This window comes from Trachinotus anak, unplaced genomic scaffold, assembly GCF_046630095.1.
Source record: "Trachinotus anak isolate AG129_WGS33_773 ecotype Australia unplaced genomic scaffold, CSIRO_AGI_Tana_v1 ptg000004l, whole genome shotgun sequence".
Classification (NCBI taxonomy): domain Eukaryota; kingdom Metazoa; phylum Chordata; class Actinopteri; order Carangiformes; family Carangidae; genus Trachinotus; species Trachinotus anak.
In genome coordinates, this window is record NW_027273855.1 from 1,428,719 (window position 1) to 1,449,401 (window position 20,683).

General features: G+C 41.1%; 2 protein-coding genes across 3 annotated transcripts in view; one reads left to right on the forward strand and one right to left on the reverse strand.

Moving 5' to 3' along the window:
• The first annotated feature begins 1,853 nt into the window (after nucleotides 1-1,853).
• Nucleotides 1,854-20,683, forward strand: part of LOC139620025 (rho guanine nucleotide exchange factor 10-like protein) — a 40,413-nt gene continuing 21,583 nt past the window's right edge. The window contains exons 1-7 of one of the 2 annotated variants that reach the window (XM_071475149.1): nucleotides 1,854-2,730; nucleotides 8,174-8,241; nucleotides 12,257-12,514; nucleotides 12,596-12,623; nucleotides 13,885-13,958; nucleotides 17,735-17,986; nucleotides 18,124-18,260. In XM_071475149.1, coding sequence (XP_071331250.1) covers nucleotides 8,205-8,241; nucleotides 12,257-12,514; nucleotides 12,596-12,623; nucleotides 13,885-13,958; nucleotides 17,735-17,986; nucleotides 18,124-18,260 — 786 coding nt within the window. In that variant the 5' untranslated portion in view covers nucleotides 1,854-2,730; nucleotides 8,174-8,204. Of the gene's footprint in view, nucleotides 2,731-8,173; nucleotides 8,242-12,256; nucleotides 12,515-12,595; nucleotides 12,624-13,884; nucleotides 13,959-17,734; nucleotides 17,987-18,123; nucleotides 18,261-18,525; nucleotides 19,450-20,683 lie in introns of those variants that run through there. The other variant, XM_071475150.1, reaches the window with a different exon arrangement.
• On the reverse strand, nucleotides 2,215-5,180 carry LOC139619880 (uncharacterized). Its single transcript, XM_071474956.1, has 4 exons — nucleotides 3,704-5,180; nucleotides 3,115-3,608; nucleotides 2,427-2,474; nucleotides 2,215-2,337 (listed from the first exon to the last, which is right to left on the reverse strand). Exons 1-4 carry the CDS (start codon nucleotides 5,178-5,180, stop codon nucleotides 2,215-2,217), a joined length of 2,142 nt encoding a protein of 713 aa, XP_071331057.1.

Genomic DNA, 20,683 nt, shown 5'->3' on the forward strand with positions numbered 1-20,683 from the left:
GGCCAAAGAGCCTGATTGTGGTAAAAATAGTAAAACAGCATAAATAAAAAACATATTATAAATCAAACATTACTGAAAAGGTTTGACAATAAATGAAATGGGGACAATATATATATATCAACAATATAAAAAATACATATCAAAGATTGCCAAAGGCAAAGAAATGTGTTTTAGGAAGAGATTTAAAAGAAGTTAATGAGTTACAGCCTCTGATTTCAGCCAGGAGAGAGGTCCAGGGGGTGAGGGGCTCTAATAGCAAACACTAAGCTCACCCTTAGTCGCAAACCCTGACCCTGGGGTGCCCAGCAGACCTCCTTCCACAGATCTCAGTTCTCTACTGGGCACATACTGTACCATGTCAATAAGTCGGTGGATGGAGGCCTGGCTGATACCTGAATAAAATGCATTACAATAATCAAGCTCATGCACAACTTCTGGTAGGTCAGTGATAGAAATGATGTGATGATCCTGAGCTGGTGAAAACGAGACTGAACCACATGTTCGACTTGATTATCAAAATCTAGGCTGGTGTCAAAAGTTACCTCTAGATTCCAAACAGGCTGCTTATTGTAATTAGAGAAGTCACCATGATTTAAACAGAGAGAGCTGATTGGATTTTAATGGCCAAGCAGAATTACTTTATAAACAGATGATGGAGCTGTTCTTAACACTAACACTGCTTCTACTGTTTTCTACTCTACAGCAAAAAAACAGTGTGAACATGAGATGGATGCACACATTTCCATGATACACTGGAATGCAGTTGTTAATAAAACCATGAAGTATCAGACTGGGAACAGCTTTAATTTCCCCGGGGGCAATTTTTCTTGCATCAGTGAGGTAACAGTGATGCTGAATCTTCACCTCCCACCAACGGTCTTTGAGCTGAGCAGCAACAATGGACTTCTTATCAGTGAGCGCCCTCTTGTGGTGGTTTTCATATTCATTTTCATAATAACTGAATTTTATTGTCATCATAGACATTTCTATATCAAATGCTTCTTTAAAGTCTGTTTTTCTTCCACAATGACATTTTCTCCAGTGACACTTTCATTTCATGTGAAGTTTTATCTCAAATTGTCACTTCATGACAGTGGTGTTGTCACTGGCCTCGAACATAGCCCCTGCCTCTTAAGTAACCTGAACAACTGCTTCCACAGTTTTCCAGGTTTTTAATATGTATTTTATTATGGATATCAACACTTCAGATAAAACACTGGAGAAGTGTAAAATATGGGACCTTTAAATAAAATAGACAGTGGTGGAAGAAGTATTGTAGCAATTCTACTACATTAAATATATTACTTAAGTAAAAGTACATAAGCATTAACAGAAAAATATAGTTAAAACATGAAAAGTAAAACTAACACAAGTAAACCACTTCTCGGGACAATGTGGGCCTGTAAACGGCACTTGACAGACATGTCCCTTGGTTTTCTTGTACCTCCACGGCAGAACAACCTGTACTAAATAATCATTATTAATGTACAGAGTCTGGTGGGTGGTGGTCCAGGGTCAGATGTAACTCTTGCACAGTCTGTAGTACTTCTGTCATATTCTATAGGACACAGCATGACAGGAGGTGGCATGAGAACCTCCTGTGGGTGCAGAGGTAGAAAAGGGAATTAAGCATAATTCCTAGGGAGAGGAAAGAACATAAATCGACGTAAAGCGATGTAAGAGCCAATAGGAAAATATATATTTCCAATAGGACTGTGAAAAACCTTATAGAACCAAACGTATTTCCTATTAAGTGGATAGAATGTGATTTTCAGAAATTTAAAGGAATCCTATGGGATTCTGTTGGGAAAGGTGAAAATCCTAAAGGACTTTTTTATTTGGGGTGGTGCATATTTTGAAATGTAAAGTTTATGTCAACGTTTTTAAAGTACCTGAAAAACAAAAAAACACCCTGAGTACTTCTTCCAACACTGACCATCAGGCTGGGCCACTTCCGGCACCAGCATCTCCCGGGACCAGGATAAAAGACTCAACACTGACATCTAGCGTTCATTGTAGTGAAACCTCGCCGCGCCAATCCCCTTTTAAAAAAATCATTATCAGACCATTCAATCTTAATTCAGCTTTGAATTTAATCCAAATTCCGACGAACTGCCTGGGATTTTTTTAACGGACTATCAAAAGATATTTCGGCACAAATCACGGAGAAGTTCATCTCAATACGTGTAAACTTTTTCAGGTTCCCCTGCCCCTTCACATCCTGGACACACCGCAGACTGCTTCTGCTCCAGCCGCTTCACGGACAGCGGCACGAATCACAGGCTGACGCCGGGCGCTGTGATCATCTCTGCGGGGTTTGCTGGCGGATGATCTCTCCTGCAAACACACACATTCACACAGACCCGCTGTGTCCCGCAAAACGACGATGCGCTCGGCTGCACACCGACAGTTCGCTGGGAGTTAACCTGAATCTCCGCCCAGACCACAACCGAGCCGAGCCGAGCCGAGCCGAGCTGTGCACGGAGAGGAAGAGGAGGAGGAAGGAGGGAAACACAACAGGAAAAACCCTGGGAAGAAGAGTTTCTTGGGGAGCCTGTGTTCAACCAAGGACGTGTTTTTTGGAGTAGGGGCGTGAGAAGCTGCGGGACCGTACGGCAGGCACGGCCGAAACCTGGTGATCTTCACCTGGGTCTGAACACTGGGTCGGGACGGTCGCTTGAACCGTGAGGAAAGGCTCGAAAAGGCTCGGTGATGATCTCCAGACGGCGGGTAAGTGACACAATGAACTCTGGGAATTATTATTAGTCAACAAACATCAGACTGTTATCAGACTGTTCACTGTCAGACTGTTGATGATCAGACTGTTGACTGTCAGACTGTTATCAGGCTGTTGACTGTCAGACTGTTCACTGTCAGACTGTTGATGATCAGACTGTTGATTATCAGACTGTTGATTATCAGACTGTTATCAGACTGTTGATTATCAGACTGTTATCAGACTGTTAACTGTCAGACTGTTCACTGTCAGACTGTTGATGATCAGACTGTTGATTATCAGACTGTTGATTATCAGACTCTTCACTGTCAGACTGTTGATGATCAGACTGTTGATTATCAGACTGTTATCAGACTGTTAACTGTCAGACTGTTCACTGTCAGACTGTTCACTGTCAGGCTGTTCACTGTCAGGCTGCTGATTATCAGACTGTTCACTATCAGACTGTTGATTATCAGACTGTTGACTGTCAGACTGTTGACTGTCAGACTGTTGATGATCAGACTGTTGATTATCAGACTGTTCACTGTCAGACTGTTCACTGTCAGACTGTTGATGATCAGACTGTTCACTGTCAGACTGTTGATTATCAGACTGTTGACTGTCAGACTCTTCACTGTCAGACTGTTCACTGTCAGGCTGTTCACTGTCAGGCTGCTGATTATCAGACTGTTCACTATCAGACTGTTGATTATCAGACTGTTGACTGTCAGACTGTTGATTATCAGACTGTTGACTGTCAGACTGTTGACTGTCAGACTGTTGATGATCAGACTGTTGATGATCAGACTGTTGATGATCAGACTGTTGATTATCAGACTGTTCACTGTCAGGCTGTTCACTGTCAGGCTGCTGATTATCAGACTGTTCACTGTCAGACCGTTGATTATCAGACTGTTGACTGTCAGACTGTTGACTGTCAGACTGTTGATTATCAGACTGTTGATTATCAGACTGTTATCAGACTGTTAACTGTCAGACTGTTGACTGTCAGACTGTTCACTGTCAGACTGTTGATGATCAGACTGTTGATGATCAGACTGTTCACTGTCAGACTCTTCACTGTCAGACTGTTGATGATCAGACTGTTGATGATCAGACTGTTCACTGTCAGGCTGTTGATGATCAGACTGTTCACTGTCAGACTCTTCACTGTCAGACTGTTCACTGTCAGACTGTTCACTGTCAGACTGTTGATGATCAGACTGTTGATGATCAGACTGTTCACTGTCAGACTCTTCACTGTCAGACTGTTGATTATCAGACTGTTGATTATCAGACTCTTCACTGTCAGACTCTTCACTGTCAGACTGTTCACTGTCAGGCTGTTGACTGTCAGGCTGTTGACTGTCAGACTGTTGACTGTCAGACTGTTGATTATCAGACTGTTCACTGTCAGACTGTTCACTGTCAGGCTGTTCACTGTCAGGCTGCTGATTATCAGACTCTTCACTGTCAGGCTGTTCACTGTCAGGCTGCTGATTATCAGACTCTTCACTGTCAGGCTGTTCACTGTCAGGCTGTTGATTATCAGACTGTTGACTGTCAGACTGTTGACTGTCAGGCTGCTGATTATCAGACTCTTCACTGTCAGGCTGTTCACTGTCAGGCTGTTGATTATCAGACTGTTCACTGTCAGACTCTTCACTGTCAGACTGTTGATGATCAGACTGTTGATGATCAGACTGTTCACTGTCAGGCTGTTGATTATCAGACTGTTCACTGTCAGACTCTTCACTGTCAGACTGTTGATGATCAGACTGTTGATGATCAGACTGTTCACTGTCAGGCTGTTGATGATCAGACTGTTCACTGTCAGACTCTTCACTGTCAGACTGTTCACTGTCAGACTGTTGATGATCAGACTGTTGATGATCAGACTGTTCACTGTCAGACTCTTCACTGTCAGACTGTTGATTATCAGACTGTTGATTATCAGACTCTTCACTGTCAGACTCTTCACTGTCAGACTGTTCACTGTCAGACTGTTGATGATCAGACTGTTGATGATCAGACTGTTCACTGTCAGACTCTTCACTGTCAGACTGTTGATTATCAGACTGTTGATTATCAGACTCTTCACTGTCAGACTCTTCACTGTCAGACTGTTCACTGTCAGGCTGTTGACTGTCAGACTGTTGACTGTCAGACTGTTGATTATCAGACTGTTCACTGTCAGACTGTTCACTGTCAGGCTGTTCACTGTCAGGCTGCTGATTATCAGACTCTTCACTGTCAGGCTGTTCACTGTCAGGCTGCTGATTATCAGACTCTTCACTGTCAGGCTGTTCACTGTCAGGCTGTTGATTATCAGACTGTTGACTGTCAGACTGTTGACTGTCAGGCTGCTGATTATCAGACTCTTCACTGTCAGGCTGTTCACTGTCAGGCTGTTGATTATCAGACTGTTCACTGTCAGACTGTTCACTGTCAGACTGTTCATTTTCAGACTGTATCCTGAGGTCTGTTTATTCCTACAAATTAAAATGTGCTTCATGAAGTGAAGTGTTAACAAAAGAGAATGAACAATAGTTATAAGGAAAAATCATTAGTTTACACCATACACTCTATACAGCTGCAGCAGTATTCTACATTATATTCAGTTCTGTATAATGAAAGGAAAGCAAATCAGATTGTGCATAGCAACGTGGATAACCCCTGTTGACCTCAGATGGTTGCAGCTGAGAGGGAGATGACACCGGTGACAGCAACATGACGGTGAGGGTGACCTGCTGGAGCAGACCAGTCTAAGTTTATGGATGCATGTGACCCGTCAGAAGAGCAGGTTTATGTTCAGGTGTGGGAGTGGTTGGGGTTGGTTGGTCCATGGTCCACAGTGTCTGAGTGTGTTGGTGTAATAACAGTCAGACCTTTTAGGGCTACTCTTGTTTACTGTTTAACCATTTTCAGTAACTAGAGACACATGATACTTTTACTCGCATTAAAATCCTTAAACTCTGAAGTCAATATATATTTATAGAAGATTTTATGAGATCAGTCTTTCTGAGTAGTGTGGCTGAATTTGTGAGGTCATGAGGTCAATGAATAAAAACCACCAGTGTGTTGTCTACAGTCTCGTGTTATCTGTTATTTGATCATGACATGTATGTGGTACATTTATGTTTTGGCGCAGCAGGAGAGACCAACACATTTTGTCCTTATTGTGGTAACAGAGGAAATAATGTGCAACTCTTTGAGGCTGCCTTTAGCCTCACAGCTAAATGTTAGCATAATAACAGGCTCACAATGACAATAGTGACATGCTGATGTTTAGCAGGTAATGCTCACCATGCTTGCCGCCTGAAGACTCGAGGTGCAGCAGCACACTGCATGTTGGAGGATTCATCCTCTGGGGACCTGAACAGGCTTCATGATATTCAGCTTCTTCTGTGTTTGACAAAGGGAAATATTTTAACTGATGGTAGGGCTGCTCCATTATGGCAAAAACCATAATCTATTATTTTGGTCAATATTAAGATCACGATTATTTAACACTATTACTCACTGACTTTGAAAACACCACAACTTTATTGAACTTTGTCTTTTTAACAGTGGATTTACTTGAACTTTAAATACAATTCAACAGAAAAACAAATAAAAAAATGAATTAAAAAATGAGATAAATAAAGGAAATAATATATAATATCTAAATATATAGCAATTCAACACATCAACCCTGGCAATACACTTGTTGATAATGAATGAATATCAAGCACCACCAAAAAAGAAAAAACGTAAAATAAAAAAAACAGATTTCAAAACAAAAAGCGTTGTTTCTATGTAGTTTTCTGGTTATACACGATATTGATTGAAGATATCTGAGGGTGGGTTAACAGGTGAATGGGGCAGGAAGTGGATGGGGGGATGGTTTTGTAGGGGGGATCAAATTTGTTGCAAAACAAAATGCAGCATAATAATAATTTTATCTCGATTATCTTGTTTTAATAATAATTGGAAGCTAAAATCATGATCGAAAATGAAATTAGATTAATCTCCCAGCCCCAACAGCTACACAGGAGATCAGAGGGCGCCATCAGTGAGTGAGTGACTGACCCACAGGAGTCTTCAGCTTTCAGTGAAGCATTATGCAAGAATGTGCCTTCATCTTGTTTGCATGTTTGGCTTTGGGCTCTGACTGAGTGCTGTCATCACTGTGGGAGTCAGTAGATCACTGAGTCCGGACAATCCAGAGGCTGTTTCCTCCTCACAGCTGACTGCACAGCTCCTCTCTCTCTGCTATTGTCCATTCAGCTCCCAGACCCCATTCTTCAGAATGGAGGCTTTTTTCCATATAACTGCTGAATTATTTATCCAGGAACAAGGGATCGCCCCCTCAGACCTTTAAATGAATATTTACTCTCAGATGCTAATAACATGACGTCTAGAACTTACGTGTGAGTGGAACATCACGTTGTGTCCAGTTACCTCTGAGCGTTATTAAAGCTCTGGTCTCATGTTTAAGTGTCTTGTCATCTGGTTGAGTAACAGAGTCTGGGAATGGGCACGTCTGGATCTGTTGTACAGGAATGTAACACACTCATGTTGCCTCTGGCGAAACACAGAAAAATACAACTATAACTAGTCCTGCACATGGATAAACAGAGGTTTCTCAAACCTCAGCTTTTCATCCTCCCTGTGTGTCATCGTATGTACGTGTGTGAGTGATATGACTTTGGAAACGTTGAGAAATCCTTCACTCCTGTAGGAATCCATCACAGTCTTTGTGTTTATACAGTATGAATGATGTTGGGTGTGTCATTTAAATGTTGGTTACTGTTTGGATCATTACCTGATTTTCAGACTTGGGCATTTGCCCTGAAATATAGAAACAATTTTAAAACAGAAGTGGTTGTTTCAATAGACTCCACTGATTTAACATTACACTACCATAACACTGTAGAACTCACAGATTAAAGCTCCCATAATTCACTCTTCTTCTATGTTTTATCTGAAGTGTTGATCTCCATCAGAAGATAAATTTGGAAAAAAAAACATCTCAGTGTAGTTTTACATCTCCTCTCTCAGGCTTCTCTCTGAAGCCTGAGAGAGGAGTGACTAGTAAATGGTCAGTGAGCCAATCAGAAGAGAGGATCTGAGCTGTTCTGATTGATCTAATAAAAATACAGCAGATTTCAGGGAAACACTCAGTGATACCAAATCCTGGTTTTAAGGCGCAGTTTCTGACAGTTAGGCCGGGGGTGTTGGTGTGTTAGCTGTAGCCTGCAGCAGAGATGGGGGCGCTGCAGAGTTGTTGTTTTTTTTTTCTAACTTGTAGTCTTAACACTCAACAACGCTGACTCGAGTGACATCACTTGAGGACATTTATCAGACGTCGCTCAGCTCCCTCTGCAGACACTGTGTTTGATCGGTTGTGTTTTCAGTGTCAACAGTTAATTATTAACTGTCTTTAATGAGGTGATTTATATTTGTTCACAGGAGCTGATGTGACCCCAGAGGAGCCGCCAGCATGACCTCTCCACATCCGCTGCTCTGTCACCCTGTGGGTGAGTCCTTCCTCTGTCACCCAGATGTTCAAGATCATCTGGATTTGTATATTAGAAACCTTCCTCTCATGGTGTCAGCCCAGGTCCTGGCACATGTGGTGGCCTTGACTAGACCTGTAAACCAGTAGATTTAACACTGAGCCTTCATCCCTAATTATCCAGTTTTACATTTCGACATATTCCCCTCACAGGTGACTTCAGGTGATCATCTGTGTGTGGCACTCACCTGCTCCCCTCAGCCCACCAGTTATGCTGCTGTTATTGCTGTTATGCTCCACTTTGCTCCACACACTTCTGGTAGTCCTCTCAAAAAGACCCTGAGATCCTGAAAGCCTGTTTTTGACCAGGTTCCACCTCCTCCCTGCAGCCTTTGACCAGCTAGTCAGGTGTTTACCTGGAGAACGACTCCATGTTCAGTACCAGTGGTTTGGTTTATAACAACATCCTGCAGTTGGTTTGTGCTGGAGAATGTTTGTCTGCAGGGAAAGTTTCATTAACTTTCAAAGCTTCCTTTACTTCCACCTCTGCAGGAAAACAAACGTTCACCAGTTTCTTCATCGCTGTAAATAAATCCTGTTTTCTATCACTTTGACAGAATTCAGTCTCTAGTGACACTTGGTTCCCTCTGGGGACATTTTTTTTTTTACCTCAGGCACTTAACCTTTGACCTTTGTACCATTAGGATTATTCAGAAGACTTGAGCTGCTGAAGTTCCACTGAATGATGATGTTGTAAAACATTAGTGTGTCAGTGCTGTGACATCCAGCAACAAGGAAACAAACTTTGATACGACTGAAGTCAACAGGTGCAGTCGGGCTCAGGTGATCACCTGCAGGTGAACCTGACTTATTAATCCCCTGCTGCTCTACTGGCCCAGTTACCATGTGCTGTGTGAGAGTGAGGAGCCTCTGGAGACCATATGGTTCACAAATCTACCTGCCAGTGTTATCACAGTGACCTCAGGATGCCGCTGAGTGCAACAGAGCTGTAGATTCTCTGCAGTATTGGCAGGTTCTGTGAGCTTGATACTGATGTTATCAACAAGATAAAGACTTTATTTTATCTCAGTGACCAGAACATCTACAAGTTCACAACCTATTTAATCAGCTTTAGGTCCTGAAGGTAAACACGAGCTCCTGTGCACCTGTTGACCCCTGTTCACCCACACACTGTGCAGTGTAATAACATGTTCACTGTAAACTCAGTAACTACTGAAATAATGTTGAAAACAAGATCTGAACACAGGGGCCATCTTCATCAAATTTTACCTTTTCTTTGACCAAGGTTCAATTTTAGCTTCTTTTAAGCTGTATATTATAAATAATAATAATAATAATAATAATATTACTTTTTTTATATAGCGCTTTTCATACAAGAGATGTAGCTCAAAGTGCTTTACAATAAACTAGAATCCTGGCCTGTGGTTGTTCCTCTCTGTGACTCAGACTAGTTTTAGATCACATCCCTGTTTATTCAGACTCATATAAAATATGAACCATTCGTGTGAAATTCTGTCATAATTGCTGTGTGAAGTCTTGAGTAATGGCTAAAAAGTACATGAGGTCACACTGACCTTTGACCAGTACAATCTAACCTGTTCGTCCTTGAGTGCAAGTGAACGTCTGTGCTACATTTAGATATTGTGTTCACAAGGCCAAAACCATGTATTCTGACCTTGACCTTTGACGTTTGATCATCAAAGTCTAGTCAGTTAAAAATAAAGGCAAAATAAAGTAGTACAAGAAGACAACAGACAAGTAAGAATAATAAAATATGAGAGAATTAAGTTCAGTTCAGTTGTTAAAATGTTCACAGAGCCCTCATCTCTTATGGCTCCTGGCACATGTTACATAGTGTTACATAGTTAAGGTGCCTATTTTCTTGTGTGTAAAATTGTTTGTATGTAAAAGCCTGGTAGTTGAGGATCTAACAGCTCGAGAAGGATTATAAAACGATGAAATTTATTCAGTTCAATTCAATTCGTCAGGCTTTATTTGCATGACATTTTGAATGTCACAATTACAATTATCCAATGGAATAAATTATCAAAGAAAAATAAATGATAACAATAAAATACAATGTAATTTTTAAGAAAATGAAATAGATAATTAAATGATGGAAAGGAAAATAAAAGAAATAAAATTACATACATATACACACACACACGTACGTATGGAAATATATATACATAACATATACATACACATATTCTAATAAGCTGAAGTCTTTCTATGGACTGCTTTGGAGTAGCAGTAGAAAGAGGAGTGCAATAATCTAATCTATTTGAAATAAAAGCATGAACGGCCGATTATACATTGTGACTGAGTCAAAGTATAAATGTAATGAGGTGCAGTGTTTGGACTCTGGGTACAGTCTGCAGAGCATCATCAGATGTTCAGGGTATCATGTGTTTCAGCCGGAGACGTGAAACTCGTGAAACCAGTTTCTACACAGTGAACCTGGGAGTTTCTGGGGGCCCTGGGGGGCAGGTGGGTGTTTAAGTTGTGTGTAAGTTGTGGTTTTAATGAGGACTGACAGGTGGAGTGTTAGTGCTTAAAAGCCATATGTTTAGAGTGTAATCTCTCCGACCAGCAGCTTTCCTCGGCTGAAGCACGGCAGCCACTAATCCTGTTTCTCAGGATGCTCGCTGCTCAACAAGCTGTTCACCATTATCTCACAGTGGAGGAGGAGGGTGGTCCGGCCTCGAACCTTAGGTTAGTCTGCACACTGACAGACTTTATAGTTCTAGATCTGCACACCTATAGTGAGTGTTGCGACCTGGCTGCAGTTAGGGAAGAGGGAAGCAACGTGACCCGCTGGAACTGGTCAAGTAAAATTTATTAGGTAGTAAGGAGGGTAACAAATGTAAACAAAGTGTGGGGCAAACTAGGAGAGGGGTAAAGGGCAAGAGTATGCAGATAAACTGAGAAAATGAAAACCGTTCTGCACTCTGAAAAACAAAACCAAAAAACAAAAGAAGCAGCACCTCTGTTCCAAGTTTCTCTAACCTACAAACACATATTGTACAAACCTCAACCTGCTGAAGCAGTTCACTGTGGCAAAGGCAAAGATCCTCTATACAGAAGATAACCTATTACAGGCAGCGCCAATGCTGTGAAATGGTTCCTGTCTTAAGTGGGTGTGGTCATGATGTCACAGCACATACAGCCTGAGTTTGGCGCTCGTTTTTATCTGCTAGCTTAATATGTGATCAACCCAGTGCAAGATCATTTCAGTGTAATAACATCTTCTGTTTTCCCTCCAAAAACAGTAACATGATATTAACAGTAATAGTGTTATTAATTGAATGAATTAATTGAAAATGAATCGTCTCCCTTCTCCACCAACACCAGTCAGTTTACAGTAAAAATGCAAATTCACCTTGTTACATTAGCACGCTAACATAGCATAGCTACAACAAGTTAATTTAAGCATTTCAGTGACTAGCTTAGCTTCTGCTGATTAGCTTTGCTCTGTCCTAAGTTAAAACATAGAGGCTACCTGCCAACACCTGAGACGCTGATGGGAGTTGGCAGTTACAGATGTTGCTAGGTAACTACAGTATGTGTGAAGATGATGTCAACATTCTTAATCCCGCCTCCAGAGGTGTGATTGGTCAGTTGTTTCTCCAGCCAGCGAGACAGCTGTCAGTGAGCAGACCTGTTTAAATCATGGGTGTTACTCAGAGGTCTGGGTCCAGGCACAGTTTTCCTCTTTCATTAATAATTTTTTTCCCAGGCGAGTCCTGCTTGGAAAGTCCCTGTCTGGAGTTAACAGGTTCTTTCTACTCTGTAGTCGGCAGTAATTGTTGTCATTATTATTTTAACTGTCCTGTAATAAAATACTGTCTCTGTAAAGCTCATAACGTTCAGTTTTTGTTGGCAGTGAAGGGAGAAAACCAATTATTGCAAAGTCAGAATCACCTGTTGTCTGGATTTGAGTTGAAAGTCTGTGCTCATTTCCTGTAAGTTCGCTGTAGCAGGAAGGAAACTGAATCTCTGTTTTCCTTCCTCAGTGTCTGTGTCTAACGGGCTGTCACACATAGAGGATGATGAGGATGAAGATGAGCAGGGGGAGAAGTTTCAGTTTGACGACAGTGACGAAGGCCCTCCAGAGACGAGCTCTGGCTCTCTCCTGGACAGTGAATGGACCACACACACAACACAGTCAGACCTTTACGCCAAGACAACCTCAGCCCAGGAGATGGGGGGGCGGAGCCTGAGTGGAGGGCAGGGGGGCCACGACCCCTCCCTGACCCAGCAGCACAGCTCAGGTGAATGTTGGTAATGTATTTCAGTGACAGTGTCTGTGCTTGTAGATTATAAAGTGATGTTCTTATCTGCTCTTTTGCCAGATATGGAAGTCAGAGAGTCACCAGAGGGGTAAGTCATGGTGGAATAAATGATGACGAATGAATGATTCTAAAATCTGTGTGTGTGTGTGTGTGTGTCTGTGTGTGTGTGTGTGTGTCTGTGTGTGTATTTATGTTAAAATGGGATGGTGGTAAAAATACCAGAGGTGTGTAGTCTAGAGAAACAAGTACAAAACTACAACTGTAAAAATGTGTTGGCACATCTGTAGGATAATCAACACAATGTAGAAACGTGGGCCTGAGAGCTCAACACACTGCACCTTGAGACAACACTTGCAAATAGACAAATTCACAAAACATCTTTAATTTGACAACACATGTGATGCAAATACTCACAACACAACCAAATCCACAGTCACGCTGCAAGTAGCACAGATGACAACGGAAGTGTTTCCAGGGGACACTAAAAAGTGACGCACTTCAATACTTTGTGACTTAAGTTAAAAGCATTGAACAACAAGTATACATGGATGTATTATAATACATGTACAATAATACATCCATGCATGTACAGCCGGGTTCATCACTTTTTTTGTGTCCCCTGGAAACACTTCTGTTGTGTTGTGAATATTTGCAGCACGTGTGTTGAGCTCTCAGGGCCACCGTAGAAAGTCCTTTAAGTTTTGAGGGAAGTTACACCAACAGTACAGACGTATATTTAGACACTATAGCGTCTCCTCGTGGCCGAGTAGCAGAGCCGTGAGAAGCACCTTGTGTTGTCTTGTCCTGAGGTTTTGTCCTTGGGGTGGAGATGATGGTGACACAGGCAGACAGACTGACCATGAGCACATATAACATAGTATATAATAGTATATTAACACACAGAGTAATGTGGTGGGAGTCCACACACCGTCTGCTGTTCACTATCACAGGTATCATGTCTGCACTTTGTTCCTGTTACCAGGCTCTGACTGATCTCACGTGATTTGCACTGGACTGTTGTTTCATTGATAAACATGACGCTTCAGTTAAACATGAAAGTTGATTCTTGGGAAATGTAGTTTGACAAAGAAACAAATAAACTGAATAAAGGTGTAATTATTAGTTTTATTCAGGAGCTTTAAACTTTCATGCACATGGTTCATGCTCTACATCACTGTATACGACTTAGGTCACACATGGACCTCTGATCTGGAGAGCCCCCTCCATGCTGATAAAATGCCTTGTTAATGGTTTTAAGAGCCCTGAGGATCAGCTGACTGCCACTGCAGACAGTTTAAAGTGATAAATCTGAAAAGTTCTTTGACCTTTAGATTGAAATCTTGTTGCAGACGTTCCACCTCGTCTGATCTGGGAGTGACGGGAGAGTCCGAGAGCTTCTGGAAAGCAAACAGCGTTTATGAAGGTGAGAATAAAAGGAACCCGGCCCCACACCCAGCCCTGCAGCTGAGCTGCTCTGTGTCCACACGCTCAACAAAGTGAGGATGTTTTTGTGTTTTTTTGTGTTGTGCTTTCATTCGGACAGTCCAGACATCACATCGAGCCAAGGAGTGGCTCAGTGTGGTTTCAGAGCTCACACTGCGACTAAACAAAGGTACACAACCTGCCTGTGGTGTTCACTTTGGTAGCAGCTAGCTTGTAGCTAATGTAAGATGTTGTGTTTCAGTTACATCTGAGCCTGGTCCTGTTGGAATAGAGTAGTTACTCTTCAGATGTCCCGCCAGCAGTGAAGAGCAGCCGGTGAAGCATTTCCCTGCCAGCAGTTAGCATTAGCAACAGCTAGCTGTCCTCTGCTCCTCTGTGATGTAGATCCAGTTCCTGCTCTGTGAGCTTCTTCTGTAGCACGTGTGGGAGTGTTGAGCTAGTGGGACTGTGTGTGTGTGTGTGTGTGTGTGTGTGTGTGTGTGTGTGTGTGTGTCACAGGTTATTGTTAATTGTGTTATGCTAGTCTTGACAGGTCACAGTGAGGTGTGTGATAAACCTGTTCATATGTGTCATCATCTCCCCTGAAGGGGAGAATGAATCTTTACAGTGATCACACACCTGCAGGTGGATCCATAAAGAGAACTGGATTCTCTGGTAAAGACAACACGGCCTGAGCACAAAAAACAGTTAACCGTTTACTTTTCTGTCATCATCATCATCATCATCATCATCATCTTAGCATCATAACCCATGACTCACAGGGTAATCTGTTATAACCCATCATTTTAATTTTACGCCTATTTAATAGAATTTAATTTCAAAAACTGTAATTTTAAAGATAAACAATGAAATTTAATATACAACTCACAGATTATGGTGATTTCTGAGGACGTGGAGAGAAAAGATGAACAGAGACACCAGCTCCTCACTTTTCATGTCAACACGAAGCAGGTGAAAGAATTTTTTTTTTCCGGCAGTGAAAGCAGAGGGAAGTAAAACACAGCTGTCGTTGTGCCTAAACAGGCAAATAAGTAGATTATCATGATTAAAATCGGAACAAACCATTCACATAAACTGAATTGAACTCAGTCGACCTGCTGTAGCCTGAACTCTCAGACGACTTCTCTTGTGTGATTTATTTAGCGTTGTGGTAGATCAGCCTCATTTTTTGTTGTTCAAAAAATTCAGTCAATGAAGGAAAATATTCAGTTACTCGACTCCTGAACCCAGGTGTGTGGGTGAGACAGAAATAATTAGAATAATAATCAGTTAGAAGATTTGAGTGTGCCTGCTGCTTGGTGAGAATGGATGTGATGGTTGTATTTATCCAGGAGAACCTGAAGCAGTGCTGTATCTATAGGTTTGATCATTGTCTTTATGTTGCCATGGTTACTTGAATTTCTACTAAAAGTCACAGTACACTATTTCTGATCAAACTGTACATTTTGATGCTGTTTACTCAAAGCTGTGGGAGTAGTTACGTGTTGAAATTTGTCCAGAAGACGAATATGTTTAAGAAGAATAAGCCTGATGAATTGAAGTGAAGTGTGTGTCCTTCTGTGCAACACACAGCAGCACAAACTAGACAGTTTCTGGAGAGAGTGTGTGTATCCAGGATAATCAGCTGTTAGATGCTGGGTATTTGTACAAGTGGATGAGAGGGAGCAATGCGTGATAGCCGGACGCCACATGTTCCAGCAGCTTTCATCCAGGAGAACCTGAAGGATTATGGGAGACAGTCGTACCTCAGGCAGTGATGTAGTACAAGTATTGATGGCAGTACCTGAATCATGGAGGTCACACCAAGACACAGGTCACATGTCCTTACACCTGCAGAAATTATTATATGACACATTTAAATGATGTTGTACAACCTGAGCCCTGCTCAACAAAGACTCCTGAAGCCAAACATATTCCAGGTGTATGAAGTTTTATGAACCTTATCTCCAGATGGAACAACAACAGGGACAATAATGATGATTATTATGTCTCTGAAACAGCCTGGAGACAGAGTCTAAATGAAAGACTTCACACCAACATGAGTCCTGCACAAATAAGTGGCCAAAGTCCCTTTGTAGAACTGAACTACACATCAGACATTCATAAACCACAGTTTTTACATTTTTCTGTATGGAAATATTTTTACATAGCGGGAGTGTATATGGAGAGGTACTGGAGTTTGACAGATTGCTCTATATTGAAGTAAGCACAAGATTTCTACATGTGATGATACAAACTATGCACTGTTGAAATATGTGATAATATGAAAGGGAACAAAATCACCTGTACTGTAGTGGATTACATTCAACATAATCTAAATTTCCACGGCATCATTTACTTCAGCTCAGTGACAATGACAGTACTTTGCTTTTTTATTGGTGATAAGCTGCTGTTAATGTAAAGTTTTTATACTAATATTACAATTTTGTACTTGAAATATTACCATTTTTTGTTGGAATCTTATTTTGACTTTTTTGACAAAGCTCAAAAAAAATGTCAACATATTTTTTTGCCTTGTTGGCAGAACCCTATTATTTTTGTTTCTTCTTCTTCTTCTTCTTCTTCTTCTTCTTCTTCTTCTTCTTCTTCATCTCCTTCTTCTTCTTTTTCTTATTAATTTATAATAAGAAACATGGAACTTGGCCCAATAACTGGAAATGATTTGCATGTGCTTCTCAAATAATATGGGCCCAACCAGCCAGATGGTGGCGCTGTAATTAAGGCCTGAAAGTGCAATTTTGTAAAGGCCACAACAACATTAGTCCAATTGACTTAAAATTTAAGACACAAGCGCTCGAGAAAAAAGCCATGATGGATTTTTATGCCATTTTTAATTTTTTTTAAAAACCAGTTGCAACCACATTTTCTATAGATTATCATTAGACCAAGCTGTTCAAAGGTTGTTAATATCTTATTTGGTTTTCAAAATATTGAATATATTAATATTAAATACAAACTTCTCAAGGGGTGGGGCTAAGCAGATAAATTGGACATAACTCATTAACAATTTGTCCAATCATTATGAATCTAAAACATTTCAGTCCTTGCATGTGGGCGGGGCCTATTCATAATAATGTACCACTTTATGCCTTCGCTCAATTTGCTGTGAGCTCGAACGAGCTAGAGACATGAAACTTCAGACGAGAAAATTATGTGTTAATGCTTCCTATGAAATTTGAGTACAATCGGCCTGATGGTGATGCTTTAAATAACAGTGAGGAAAAGAAAAATTTGAAGTGCCTATTTTGAAATTGCTCAGTGGGAGGCACCACCTGTTCCACACATGAGCATGAGCCTGGAGCAAATTGTGCCATGAATCAACGTGTTTGTCCAATCATCACACAACTTGATAGATATTCATCTTAAACCAAGTTTGTAAAATTATCTTAAAATTGGCCAGTGGGGGGCAGCACAAATCTTATCCATATGGACATACAGTATAGTATTTTTATGGGGCTTTTATTTTGAAACTAGGCTTTTTTCATTGAGAAGTCTCTGTCGAGTGGCCATGTTTACTAAAACATAAAGTTAAGGGCATATATCTGTGGAATTTATCTCCTTCATGCATTTTGCAGTAAACTGACTCAGTACTTAGTGTGGTGACAGAGCTATGATACTGGTAGAGTAATAATAACAGAAATAATTTCACTTTTTCCAGTGGTGAGTACTTTGATGAATCACTATTACAATTCCAGGAATAAGTGCAAAAGGTATTTATGGTCTGGTCCTTTAACACTGTGCTACTTTATTTTGTAGGAAAGTCCTCTTTAATGCCAGAAGGTGGTTTGGAGTCCAGCAGTGCAGTAAATGGGGTCAATCTACAACAGGAGGATGCTGCTGAGGATGAGGCGTCCTCTTCAGTCAGTCCACAGACTGAACAACCCACAGGTGGTGTAGAAAAACCAGCCAACCAGAGTACAGTGACCTGCAGCCCTGACAGTGAGGTCGAAGAACCAGAGGTCATCTACGATGACGTGCCTGCTGAAAACCTACAGCACCCGGTGGAAGGTAAGTCTACGAACAATCTACCACAGAGAAGTATTTAACATGAGCAGTAATGCTGTGGACGAAGAGACTCAACTTTGATCTCTGTTATTATATGGAACTACACTGTGTTTTGTTCATCTGTTGGCGTCTGTGTGCAGATGTGGACAACATCTATGAGGATGTCCAGAGACCTGATCACCGCAGCTCCAACGGCTGGAGTTCCAGTGAGTTTGACAGTTATGATGAACTGTCTGACAGTGAATCTGCTTCTCCTCCAGTTTGCAGCAGCAGCAAGGTTTGGAGATTTTCTTTTAAGTCTATAAGCGAATAACCCCAAGTGAAGCACATTTACTTTTACCTTTAAATTAAACACAGTCTAAAGGTAGATGTCCATGTGTTTGTGATTATAAAGCAGGTCTAGGTTCTATATTAATGCTGTGAAAGTATCAAAGCCTCAGTCCACAGAGAAATGCACACAGCCTGTATTCAGACACTGAGCCTTAAAACCAGCCGTCAGGACTTCTGGAACTTTGTGATGTCACAACAAAGCAGTTGCCACTCTCAGCCACACCCCAAGCCCCACCCACCTGGACCCACGATCCAACCTTGCAGGATTTGGTTTCTCTGAGTGTTTACCTGAAATCTTCTATATTTTTATTGGATCAGAAGAGAAGAGACTTTGCCTCTCCTTTCTTCTGATTGGCTGACTGACCTGTTGTTACTAGAGCTCCAGAGAGAAGCCTGAGAGAGGAGATGTAAAACTAACTTTTGGTTTTTAAAACCACAGATATATCTTCTTTTGTATATATCAACACTTAAAATAAAACACAGGAGAATTGTAAAATATGGGACCTTTAAATCCTAAATTTCTCTTTTAACACTTTTAACACTTATAAATGTGTGGGTGCTGGGATTGAACCAACACAGTGGAAAAATGTGGTCTGTAAACTCGAAACAGTGAACTGAAAGACGACCAAGTGTTGATGGAAGAATCTTGTGGAGGGCTGTTCCACATCTTCTTGTAGCATTTATTCTGCTGAATTGAAATGTAATGAATATTGTGATAAAAAGATCCATGAATCCGTGATTAGTCCACACTGGTCCAACCCAGAAATCACCTCGTGCAGGGATAACCACAGCTCGGTCAGAGCTGAAGTACAGTGTGAATGAAACCTGGTTTGATGAAAAGAGGAAGTGGATTATTTCTGGCTGTCCCTCGCACTGTCAGCACTTCTGTCTTCTGCTTTGCCATGTGCTGCTCCTGCTGTCGGACTTTCCCCACCAGCTCATGTGTTAGTATTTTGAAAATGACACACTCGGGTGAGCTTTCAGAGCGGAGGTGTTCTGAAGTTAGTGATGAGACAGAGGTTTATCAGCTGGGCTTTCATGCTGTGGACGACTCTCAGTGGATGAGCTGCATGTTTTCATGAGGTTTCTGAAGGAGAAGTGATGTGTATGTATGAAGAGATTCACTGATAAAAGAGGTAGGTGTTTTAAAGGATGCATTCAAAGTTAATAAAAAATTGATAAATGAAGGATCTGGGTGACTTTAATAACTACAGCTGGGTATTGAGTGACATTATCTGAAGTGTGGAAAACTGTCACCCTCTGACCTGACTTCAAATCATATTTTAATAAGTCTATACTATGGAAGTGAAGTGACTCCAAATATTCCTGTAGCACTCAGCCCTGCTGTGATTGGTCCACTGCTCTCTACCAGTTCTGCTACTTTTCATGTAAACAACCAAATGCAACACAGCTTCATTACATACTGTACCACTTGTTTGTCACTTGGCTTATTTTCATGTGTAAAATTGGTGGAATGACCCTTTAATTATTAGTTGTTGTTTTTTTTTTACTGGGGTCAGACCTGTTCAGTACTGCTGCTGGTGTCTTTACCTGCAGCTCAGTTCAAATGGCTCTACAGGACTTGGAATCAGCACTTTGGTCACAGAGTCTTTTCCAGGCTGAGTTACCATGTCGGGTTGTGTAAAACTAGCAAACAAATGGTATTATGGGTAAAATCATGAATGAGTCTGAGTTTCCCGTCCTTGTCTAATCCAGATCACACATTTTCCTCCATTATCTTGTTTCTTTCAAGTTGCAGCATAATTTAGTTAAACAAACTGTTTTTGGTGGATCTTCATGTTTTTCTGGGAGGATTTGTGTTCTCAGTGGTTGCTTAGCAGAGAGAGTCTAATCGTAGTTGTCCAGTCGTCCAATAAGAACGACTGTATGTGGTTCTATCTGTCAAAATTGAGTTACACACATATTTTTATTCTGTAACAGCCTATTAACACGATGTGAGGTGTTTTTATTATTTGTTGATAGTTGATAGTCTATCAAATCAGTTTTGTTATTTGGAATCCACAAACTTTGAAACTCAATATCTCAGAACTGCTCAGAACAGAGATAGAACCGTATAATTTCATGAGGACGCTGTGTTTCATCCACAGGCCTTAATGATGCTCTGAATGTGGCTACAGCTCTGTGTATGTTGGTGGAAACATCTGAGCTCTCTTAAATTAAATTATCATTAAACTATGTCAGATATGAGGCGCTCCACTGCAAATATTTTAATTGCTATTTTTTATTTTAGGTGACAAATAAATAACTGAACATTATAAACAGCTCAGTCGCTTCACGTTGTGTCTCGGCTCAGTGAGGGTTGATTAGATATCGCGATTGGCCGTTGAGCCCAGTCCTGCTGCACGCTCT